Here is a 12154-nt window from a genome sequence, read left to right as displayed (position 1 = left end):
TCCTGCACAGAGAGAGAGCTTGCTTAATGGCTGGCCGCTATCCAATAACAGAGTGGGTGGGTCGGCAAGGGGCTGGACAGCATCAGCACATCTGTTTCTATGTGAGGCAACTGTGGAATTGTCCCTGAGCCCCGGTTCACACTATTGCGATGCCAGACATTGCATGTAATGCGCAGTGCACTGCTGTTCACATTACATGCAATGTCTGTGGGTGCAATGTCAGCCAAAAAGATAGTATGGCTGATATCGCACCGCATTCGGTGCAAACACTCACAGGACCCTTTTTTCAGTTTGGACCAGAATCAGATTGCATGTGTGTTCACACGTATGCAATCAAATTCATGTCCGAACTGTCAGTTTGCAGTGGGATATGTGAGCTGAAATGGGGGTGCTGTTAACATGACACTCCCCAGCAGTTTGCATATGGCAGTGTGAACTGCCATGCATGCCAGGTGCGATGCAGGATTTTGCAGGGTTCTCGCATCGCAGTAGTGTGAACCGGCCCTGAAAGCAGAACCGAGTATTGAGGAGAGCAAGTCCTGCAAACAGGATAGTGTATAATGTACAAGACACTGTCAGCAGGGTACTTATACACTAGCACCATACAGTTTTTACCCCAACACTACTGTATATGTTATACACATACCAGTCTAAATGTAAGGTACGGTGTCAGTGTACAGACTGTACTGCGCCCTCCTAACACCCTGTACTGCACCCTCCCTGTGTTGCCTCCCCCACCCCCCCCCCCCCCCCCCCCCAAAGCTGCCACCTCTGCCCCATGTCTCTCAATGACCCTCCCCCTGCAATCACATCCTTTCTTAATTCTCCTACCCTGCCCTCATTTAACCCCCTCTACATGTTTGGTATTGGCGAGTACTTACAAAAAATATCGGTACTCAGTTTTAAAGTGTATGTGTGTATATATATATATATATATGTATGTATGTGTGTATATATATATATATAATATATATTGCATGTATTGTAGAAACCAAATTTAAACAACTCAAAGTGGAGCTCCAGTCAAAAGTCTAAATATACTTTTTTATATTTTAGCTGACAAAAGACTTGTTCTGTAATGATTCCAGTGTTGGTTATATTCTGTTTAGCCAGGGAAATCCCTCTCCTACTCCTAGTTCAGTTCTACTACTTCTGGAGTATCTCCCTGCTCATTGTACAACAGTAGTGTGATGATGCTGATTTATGGTTTTCATCCATGTGCTTTAGACGTTCCCTAAATTTATCTGCAAACTCTGCTGAACGCATGTTCTTAAAAGCTGAAACTGGCATTTAGAAACGCCCCTTTTGCCACGATTGCATGCCGCGTTTGCATCTAGAAGTGTTTAAGATAACATAAGACTCCCCAAGCTCAAAAAACAGTATTAACTGTTTCAGCCATTTTGTGAGACCAGAGTGAGTAGCAGCAGCTGTGTACTTGTATTTGGCGTGTCACTTGCCAGAACTTGTGGGTTATCCACTTGCCACGTCATCTTCCACAATTTGCTTATTCAAATCTAAAAACATGTGGGTCAAATTCCAATTTTACTTCGGATAATGGCAATGCTAGTGGTGTATTGGATCAAGGGCTCATTGGGGGTATAGAAATGGTCTATGAATCATTGCAAGCAATTACAATTGTTTTGTACAATTTGGAAAACTTTTGCGTCTGAACTTTTTTTTTTTTTGCTTCTGGAAAAAACAAGGCTAAATGCAACTGCCTAAAAACGGCAAAAAAACTAGATTGTGTACATGGTCACATAGGATAACATTGAATGAGTTCAGGGGCAGTTGAAAAAAAGTGTCCAACTGCCTCTGTGCGTCTAACAGCATCTCGTGTGCATGGGGCCTAAGGTAGTTGTGCACTACTATACTAAAAAGACTAACAGGGCTGCTGTCAGCTCTGTGCTCCCACAAAAAAAAAAAAAAAAAAAAAAAATATATAAATGAGACAGTGCTGGATAAATAAAAAAACAAAATAATATAAAATTAAAATCAGAAAATTGTGTACGATATGAGCTCTAAAAAGTCCAATAATTTATAAGTGACATTTCTTCCACTGGCATGCTGCAGGAAGATGACCTTTTTTTTTTTTTTTTTTTTTTCCCCCTTCTTGCTTCACACAACCTCCATATCCATAGTGCTCCCACCACCACATGCAATGCTTGCCTCCTTGAAAAGACCCTGCAAGGGGTCAAAACATGCCTTGTACTCAGTGCAATGCTCCCTTCAGGAATAATCCTCACTGGTCCTTGGCAATCTCTGTTGGATTCTCAAAGGACAGGTGGTAATCTATCAGATGTAGATCCACATTGGCTGCTGTTTAATTCCACAGATGCATAGAAAAAAAAGTGCCTCCAATAGTGCAATATCCAAGGGATTAAGAACTAAACCTTACTACCCCAGCTCGTATTAAACTCACATTTTAAAAGTTTTAAAAGCATTGGTCTTGCTTGTTGCGACGAGGTTCCACGGCGAGGCTTCACCTCCACTAGTTACGCCACCTCTCACGTGGCTTCATCTGGAGGAAGATAGATGGGTAGATTATACGCTACCAAAAGTTTTTGGACACCTGCCTTTAGACTCACATGAACTTTAATGGCATCCCAGTCTTAGTCCATAGGGGTTCAATATTGAGTTGGCCCACCTTTTTGCAGCTATAACGGCTTCAACTCTTCCGGGAAGGCCGTCCACAAGGTTTAGGAGTGTCTTTGGGAAGGTTTGACCATTCTTACAGGAGCACACTTGTGAGGTCAGGCACCGATGTGGACAAGATGATGTGGCTTGCAGTCTCCGCTCTAATTCATCCCAAAGGTGTTCTATCGGATTGAGGCCAGTCAAGTTCCTTCACCCCAAACTTGCTTATCCATTTATTTATAGACCTTGCTTTGTGCATTGGTGTGCAGTCATGTTAGAACAGGAAGGGGCCGTCCCTGAACTGTTCCCACAAAGTTGAGAGCATGAAATTGTCCAAAATGTCTTGGTATACTGATGCCTTAAGAGTTCACCCTCACTTGGAACTAAGAGGCTAACCCCAACACCTAAAACCCCCCCACCAAATAATTTGGACCACTGTACAAAGCAAGGTCCATAAAGACATGGATTAGTGCATTAGGGATGGAGGAGCTTGACTGGCCTGCACAGTCCTGACCTCAACACTTTTCGCATAAATTAGAGGGGAAACTGCAAGCCGGGCCTTCACATCCTTATCAGTGCCTGACCTCACAAATGTGCTAACTGTCAAACAATCTCATACACACTCAACCTTGTGGACAGCCTTCCCAGAAGAGTTGAAGCTGTTCTATCTGCAAAGGGTGGATCAACTCAATATTAAACCCTATGGCCTAAGAGTGGGATGCCATTAAAGTTCATGTGCGTGCAGGCGTCACAATACTTTTGATTTATTGTATATTTTGTTTAAAATTGTTCTAACCTTTATCTGTTGTCCAATGGTGTAATTTTGTTGGCTGTGGGGTTTTGTTAATTTTTTATTTATTTTTTGCACAAAACTGATTTTTGTGTTTTTGACATTTGACAGTATATAGACTCTGCTGATTTGGAGCCAAACACTCTTCAGGAGGAGCCTGTGCGCTATCATGAAGCATGGCAAAAGCTTTGCAGCTCAGAGTAAGTAAAATGCAGAAAGCAAAAGCGGCCACCTGCTGAAAAATACAGGACCAGTTACCTTGCACAAGGAGAGAGCATAGCAGAGACTGGTCTTGCAGAAAGCTTCTGCACTAAGGCATAGTTTAACACTGCAATACTGCACAGATCTGGAGGCATTGCACAAAGCACACCAAGATTCAAGTAATACACAGGTCTTTTGGAGTGTGTGTGTGTGTAATATTGTAACATTGGGGGATGTCTAGCTCAGTGGTGGATGCCTTTTGAGTAAGTTCACAGCAAACAGGAACTTTTAGTTTAAGGGCATGGTAGCCCACTTTATTAAAAGGAACAAAATAAAGGAAAGTTCATACATGCACTTGGATGCCCACACAGGCATTCTTCTCCCAAAAACAATAACAAGTAAATGCCAAGCCACCTGGCTCTCTTCAGCAGTACTGCCACTTAGGCTTTACGCTTTAGCCCTCTTGGCCATATAACAGGGTTCCCGTACAACTACTGTACCTCTTTTCAGCTTCCTTGCTGCTCAGGCCTTCCACTTCAGGCTCTCATCTGTCTCCTTAGATGCACACAGCGTCTATCTAGAAAGCAGCCCCTCACTGCTCTGATCCTCAGACTTGGGTCTCTGGCTTTCATTAGTGCACACCTGCACTCTCTGGACTCCTGGAGACCTCCTGTCTCTCCGGGTTGAGCAGTCTCCAACTGGGAGCCATGTGGTCTTCCCATACCCTCATTATAAATACTGAGCTCACCTGAGCACACACCCTGCTGGTAATCTTCAAAGTCTGGATACAGGGTTGGAGATCCAGTCCCACCCAAGACACTATGGAATCTCCAAACTACAGAGCCCCATGACCAAATACCAAAACCTGGAGAAAGCTGCGGAAGCAGTTTTCTGCAGTCCACATTTATGCGCTGTAGCCTTGCACCAAGCAAATGTGCATACCCTGTGTCCTCCAAACTATCAATTTTACCTTAACAGCATCTCCTACAGACAGACACATGCACTGTCTTCCCTTAAGACCCCTTTCACACCACACTGCTGATGGCATCGGCGGTAAAACGCCGCTATTTTTAGCGGCGTTTTACCGCCGGATTTGTGGCGCATTTCGACCGCTAGCAGGGCGCTTTTACCCCCACTAGCGGCCGCGAAAGGGTTAAAACCGCCGGCAATACGCCGCAATAGCTGCGTTTTGCCGACGGCATTACATCGCTGCCCCATTGATTTCAATTGGGGAGCAGCGGTGGAGGAGCGGTAAACACACCGCTCCAAAGAAGCTGCTGGCAGGACTTTTTTCTGACCTCCTGCCAGCGCACCGCTGTAGTGTGAAAGCCCTCGGGGCTTTCACACTGCACACAATGGTGCAGCTTCTTTAGGGCGGATTGCAGGCGCTATTTCTAACGCTATAGCGCCTGCAAAATGCCCTGGTGTGAAAGGGGTCAAAGTGAAAATTTCCAAATTGGGTCCAAAGTGTCAATATTTTGTGTGACCACCATTATTTTCCAGCACTGCCTTTACCCTCTTGGTTCACCAGAGCTTCACAGGTTGCCACTGGAGACCTCTTCCACTCCTCCATGACCATGGAGCTGGTGGATAATGGACACCTTGCGCTCCTCCACCTTCCATTTGAGGATGCTCAATAGGGTTTAGGTCTGGAGATATGCTTGGCCAGTCCATCGCCTTTACCCTTGGCTTCTTTAGCAAGGCAATGGTTGTCTTGGAGGTGTGTTTGGAGTCGTTATCATGTTGGAATACTACTCTGTGGCCGAGTCTGAAGGGAGGCGGATCATGCTCTGCTTCAGTATGTCACAGTACACGTTGGCATTCATGGTTCCCTCTAACTGCATTTCTCCAGTGCCGGCAGCCCCCCAGACCATGACACTCCCTCCACCATGCTTGACTGTAGGCAAGACACACTTGTCTTTGTACTCCTCACCTGGTTGCCGCGCCACACACACTTGACACCATCTGAACCAAATAAGTTTATCTTGGTCTCATCAGACCACAGGGCATGGTTCCAGTAATCCATGTCCTTAGTCTGCTTGTCTTCAGCAAACTGCAGGGTTTCTTGTGCATCATCTTCAAAAGAGGCTTCCTTCTGGGACGACAGCCTTGCAGACCAATTTGTTTACAAACTATTTTTATTTGGTACAACAAGCTTTGTCATATGCCAAAAGGTACAACACCAATTTGATTGTGTGTGTGTGTGTGTGTGGTGTATGGTCTGAGCAGCAACAGGCTGACCCCCCCCCCCCCCCCCCCCTGTTAAACCACTGTATGGTCTTGGCCACCATGCTGCAGCTCAGTTTTAGGGTATCGGTAATCTTATAGCCTAGGTCATCTTTATGTAGAGCAACGGTTCATTTATTTTTTTTTTTTTTAGATCCTCAGAGTTCTTTTCCATAAGATGCCATGCTGATCTTCCAGTGACCAGTATGAGAGAGTGAAACCGATAACCCCAAATTTAACACACCTGAGACCTTGTAACACTGAGTCACATGACACCGGGGAGGGAAAATGGCTAATTGGGCCCAATGTGGACATTTTCACTTCGGGGTGTGCTCACTTTTGTTGCCAGCGGTTTAGACATTAATGGCTCTGTGTGTTATTTTGAGGGGACAGCAAATTTACACTGTTATACAAGCTGGACACTCACTACTTTACATTGTAGAAAAGTGTCTTCTCTTCAGTGTTGTCGCATGAAAAGATATCACAAAATATTTACAAAAATGTGAGGAGTGTACTCACTGCTTATCCCATAGTTCAGCTTTAATTGGTGTTTTTACCTTGAAGTGGGAAAAAATTTAATATGGCAGTATTCTAATAAAAAATTAAATGTTGGTTTCATTGTCTGTCTTTAGGCAGGAATGATGAAGTAGGTGTATGCAGGGGCATGTCTGCCTCGGGCAGCATTTTGGAGACTACAGGTCCCAGCATGATCCCCCTGAGATCTAAAGGGTTACATCCTTAGATCACAGGTGTTCATGCTGGGACTTGTAGCCCTTCAATGGGGGGGGGGGGGGGGGGGTCACATCCTTAAGGGTTAATGCAGGGATCCTCCCAAAAGTGAAGGACTGCTGCAAGCCGCAGCATGAACTCCTCAGAGCTGAGGATGTGACGCCACCCCCCCCCCCCCCCCCCCAACTAGTGCAGGACTACAAGTCTAAGCATGAACTCCTGAGATATAAGGATGTGACACCTTAGAGCTCAGGGCCTAGTGTTCATTCATGCGGAGACCCCACATAGCCACTTGGTGAGGAAGACAAATTTTAGTCTTGCCTAGGGCAGCACAAAACCAAAATACACCACTGTTTAGGCACCTTTTTACAGCATACATTAGCATATAGATAATCATATTTTTGTAGCATCCTTACAGTAACATTCCTGTGTTTGTATTTAGTGGCGTGCTAGTCCCCGGAGGATTTGGTGTTCGTGGTACCGAGGGCAAGATCCAAGCGATATCCTGGGCACGCAAACAGAAAAAACCATTCTTGGGTGAGCTTGTACACATTTAATACATTTCTAGTTACGTTTAAAAGCTTGTAGTAGTAATATATGAAGTTAGATTGTTCTAAAATCTTTTCTTGTTTACAGGGGTTTGTCTGGGGATGCAGCTAGCAGTTGTTGAATTTTCAAGAGAAATACTAGGCTGGAAAGGTAAATGCAGCATATAATTTGATAATATAAGGCTTGTTCATTTTAGAAATTACATAACGCACTGTTCTGTCGTGTGATAGCACTCTATTGTATTTTTTGGGTGCTCATGCACCAGCACATGGTGCCAATACCCCCCTAATTAAAAAAAAAAAATTAAAATAAAAAAAAGTTCTATCACAAACCTCAGATTCAAAATGGCTTCCTATTGCCTCATCTGTTACCAGTCAGTATTTAAATTTTATCTGGAGCTCTAGGTCATGGAAATCAATAGGGAAAACCACTTACCAGTACAGTACAGGTAGATTGCTCTCCCATTTATCTTTTATAACAAGGAAGGCACCTACTGTATTTTAAAGTAGATGTAAACCTGATTCATGAAATTTGACCTAGGCATATATATCTGCAGTGTTTTCTTATTTCTCTCCAAACCCCTTAGTCCTGTGTCTTTCTGCTGCTCTGTTCTGTTATCAGCATGATAACTTCTGACAAGTTCTCTGTGTTGGGGTGGGTGTTATAAATGGATTAGCAGAGAGCTGGTCTATTCACGGTTCAGCTCTGCATGTTTCTTCCTCTGCCTATGTGGAGGGTGGTATGTGCCTTTCCTCCAATCAGCTGTCATACAGTGTATGCCAAGACTTCACCCCCACTGCTGAATGAAGAAGAAAAAATTCCAACACGATGTACACCTAAAGTATATAGCGAACTGAAGACAACAGATATACATGTAAAATTTTGTAGGGAGATTTGTTTCATCTGAGGCTGTTCACTTCACTGGGTATATGTGAGGGTGTACATCCACTTTAAGCTGAATACCTACTTTTGTTTTCACTATAATTGACCAACCCCAGCATAGATCATACCTCTGTACCATGTTGTTCTGTTGTCTGAACATCCCCTGATATTCTGGGTTTAGTTGTGGCTATGTGACACTATATCCTGCTGATACAATGTCCCTTCCACTGACCCTTCCTGCAATTACCAGAGTCTAAGGCACCCCTTTTAAGTCTTTCAGACTCTGTAAAGGCTTTAACTTCCTTTGCGGCTCTGATGGTGAGTGGGATCGAATACATCCTATTTAGCATTTAGTCACACCTACAGCAAACCTCCCAAGTCCCACTGCACAGATTACAGCGTTATTCAATAAGGAAACTTCTTTATACACAGCCTATTCTGAAAGCTAGCTGTGCTACTTCTGGGCAGGATTGAATAGATCACAATTAGAATTCAGTGCCGACCAGCGTGAGCAGGGAGAGTCCCAGAGCCCTAGTCTCTGTGAAGTGATTTATTTACATATAAAGGAAACACCTTTTATAATAACCCCCCATAGCCTTTAAGATACAAATCCCTTTTTATGTAGTTATTTTTTTTTTCTCTCCACAGATGCTAACTCTACAGAGTTTAATCCAAAAACAAGTCACCCAGTGGTAAGTGTTCACTTTGGGCAGCCTAAATGATTCTTATTATGTTGCGGTCTACTTGTAAAATGTTTTAGCAATGTGTCTTGCTGTGACATTTTTAGTACACATTGACCTTTTGAAGCTGTTAAATGCTGTCTGAATAGGCAGTAATTGACATTATCACATTTCAACACTTTTAGTCAGTTGATCAGAAATGGGCTGCGTGTTTTTTTTTTTTTTTTTCCCTCTGTTTTTCCTTTTAATGCTTCAGCAGACCTAATTGACACTGTTTTCATGTAAACCAATGTTGGAGTGTATTTACAATATATTTTTTTTCTGAAGCTGCATAGTAAGCAATGGTGTATAGTAGTAGCAGTTCTTGCTTATTTTGATGTATTTCAGGTGATTGACATGCCTGAACATAATCCAGGTCAGATGGGGGGCACCATGAGATTGGGGAAGAGACGAACTATATTTCAGTCTCAGAATTCAGTTTTGAGTAAGTATTGATATTTGCTAATTGGTGTGTTCCATAAACATTTGTGTGTGTTTTTGTTTTAATTTAAGCTATATTAGGATAGTTGTACTAATGCTGTTTAAGTTGTTACCAGTCACTGTATAGAAGTGTGGGGGGAGGGGGTTACTTTTTAAATATCATATATAAACCTGAACTTTGGCATAATAAACCAAACTTCTCTTTCGTTCATTGACAGACACAGCTCCAGTAATCTTAACCCTAGGGTTATTACACCACCTTCAGGAGAGGGCTAGGCAGAACATGTAATACATGTGAAACACAACAGAACTGTACAGTTCCGCCCAGGGGGCGGTCCCTCTGGTAATAACACCTCAGCCTGCTTCCTGCAGCTCAGTACGTCAACAAGCAGTATAATGTAAGCCAATAGGAGGGGAGGGTGCTGTGTCCATCAATGAACGTCAGAGAAAAGGATTTTACAGTGAGTACAAAAATCCTATTTTCTCTTTCGTTCATTGACGGACACAGTACCTGTCTGGATCTGGGGCGAACTGGGGGAGGAAAAGTTGGCAAACTGGGGGGAAAGGAAATGGTAGCTGATGTTGGGGGCAAATGGGGAAGGGGGTGGTTGTAGCTGATTTGGGGGCTCATTGGGTGAAGGGGGCTGGGGATTTGTAGCTGATGTAGGGACATACTGGGGTGGTTTTTAACTAATCGGAGAGAACATTAGAGGGATATATAACATACTGGGGAGGCGGCACTGCAGGAATCGCTGACTGGTGAAAGGAGTTGCAATTCAGACCAGGGGTAGCTGTAACTTATTGGAAGAGTGATGTGAAAGGTAGTCTGGGAAACTAGATGCATCATTTTATGTCCCTAGAAAGCCTTAATGTGCTACTTGGATTTTGGGTCCTTTTGGTTAGGCTGTGAAAAGTCTCACGTGTGGTATCCCCATACTCAGGATTATTAGAATGTATTTTGGGGTGTAATTCTAAGTATGCATATGCAGAAACATTTTAATATTAACTGTTAAAAAAAAAAATCATCATTTTCCAAAACTCTGTGGCAAAAAGTTACATTTTTAAAATGCTCATTATGCCTCTTAAAGAGGAAGTAAACCCTGATGGGTTTACTTCCTCTTTGATTCCCTGCAAAGGTAAAGCATAGTGGACTACTATGCATCACATAGTAGTCCATTATGTGTCACTTACCTGGCACAGGAGCCAGCGAAGTCACCGCTGTCCCCTGTAGTCCGGAGCCTCCATCTTCTTGGTGGGTCTCGCTGCTCCGGCGCTGTCATTCGCCGGAGCCGCAATGTCACTCCCGCGCATACGCACAGGAGCCGCCACTCGTGGCATATCGCCGCTAACTGCAGGGCGCCACTGTCTATGGCGCATGCGCCGTAGATAGCGATGCCTGTCTTTCGGCAAATATCTCAAACTGTGTAGGTTTAGGAGATATTTCTTGGACCTACAGGTAAGCCTTAATCTAGGCTTGCCTGTTGGTCAAAGTTGGTTGTAAGGGTTTACAATCACTTTAAAATATACCTTGGGGTGCTTGCTTTCCAAAATAGGGTAATTTTGAGGGTGTTTCCATTGTCCTGGTGCTCCAGGGCCTCCAAACGCAATGTGATAAGTAGGCAGGAAATTGGATACATCATTTTTTTTTTTTTTGAAGGTGCTCCTTGGGCTAGGCTGTGAAAGTATTAAACGCGGTGTCGTCACACTTGGGAGAGATGGTAGAAAGTCTTTTGGAGTGTAATAATGAAATGGTTGTTTACACAAAGTTGTCAGTTAATAAGATAACATGCATCATAGGCATAATTGGCATTTCACCCCAAAAGAAATTCTGCTACGTCTTCTCTCAAGTATGGTATTACCACATATGAGACTTTCACAGCCTAGCCAGGCAGGCCCACAATCCAAGGAGCACCTTCAGGCATTACAAGGGCATAAATTACCAATTTACTTTCCTGACTACCTATATTTATTTATTTTTTTTATTTTTTTTGAAGCACCAGGACAGTGGAAACGCCCACAAAATAACCCAATTTTTTAAAGCAAACGCCCCAACGGGTAATTGTTTTTCTTATTTTTTTTCTCTGCATTTTCGAAAAGCTTGTGGCCAAAAAAAAATAAAAAATTCAAGAGACTTGTTTTGCCTCTTAGAAAATATGTTGGGGTGTTTACTTTCCAAAATGTAGTTATTTTGTGTGTGTTTTTTTTTTTTTTTTTTTTCTTGGCTCTTCATTGCCTCCTAAAAATGTGATAAGTAGTTGGGAAATTAGACGTTAAATTTATGGGCCTTAAAAGCCTTAAGGGTGCTTCTTGAATTTTGGGCCTCTCTGTGATTGGGCTGTGAAAATGTCTCATCCCCATACTTTAAAAAAAAATGTTGACAAAAAAATATATAAATTTTAAAGCCCACCATGCCTCTTAATAAATATTTTGGACTGTCTTCTTTCAAAAAAGGGGTAATTTTTGGGGTTATTTGTACTGTCCTGTCATTTTAGGGCCTAAAGAAATGATAGGTAGTCAGAATATCTGGACTGATCAATTTTCATATATACCGTATATACTCGAGTATAAGCCGAGATTTTCAGCCTCTTTTTTGAGGCTGAAAGTGCCCCCCTCGGCTTATACTCGAGTCATCGCCGTCTGCCTGCCCGATCAGCGTGTCGAGCAGACAGACGGCGGCCATTCTACTATTCAAAAGCCGCACCTCCCTCTCTGTGATAGGCGGAACACTCAATTTCCCAGCAGTCAGTGTTCCGCCTATCACGGACATCCGCTCATTCTCATACTATGGACGAGGATGAGAGGATGTCCATGATAGGCGGAACACTGACTGCTGGGAAATTGAGTGTTCCGCCTATCACAGAGGGTTGCGCGGCTTTTGAACAGAGGAATGGCCGCCGTCTGCCAGGAGGAGAGCGTGGCACACAGAGGCTGCAGATTGGCACAGCACAGGGACGGACGGGACACAGGGACGGACACAGGGATG

General features: G+C 43.5%; 1 protein-coding gene across 1 annotated transcript in view; it reads left to right on the top strand.

Moving 5' to 3' along the window:
• The window catches only part of CTPS1 (CTP synthase 1), a 49683-nt gene that overhangs the window by 22800 nt on the left and 14729 nt on the right, over nucleotides 1–12154 (top strand). The window contains exons 9-13 of the mRNA XM_077480978.1: nucleotides 3536–3624; nucleotides 7023–7117; nucleotides 7217–7279; nucleotides 8660–8703; nucleotides 9079–9175. Of these exons, the coding sequence (XP_077337104.1) occupies nucleotides 3536–3624; nucleotides 7023–7117; nucleotides 7217–7279; nucleotides 8660–8703; nucleotides 9079–9175 (388 nt within the window). The remainder of the gene's footprint in view (nucleotides 1–3535; nucleotides 3625–7022; nucleotides 7118–7216; nucleotides 7280–8659; nucleotides 8704–9078; nucleotides 9176–12154) is intronic.

Source organism: Lithobates pipiens, unplaced genomic scaffold (genome assembly GCF_037356315.1).
Source record: "Lithobates pipiens isolate NorthernLeopardFrog02 unplaced genomic scaffold, aLitPip1_a1.2 Scaffold_16, whole genome shotgun sequence".
NCBI lineage: Eukaryota > Metazoa > Chordata > Amphibia > Anura > Ranidae > Lithobates > Lithobates pipiens.
This window is presented reverse-complemented; position numbering and strand designations above follow the sequence as displayed.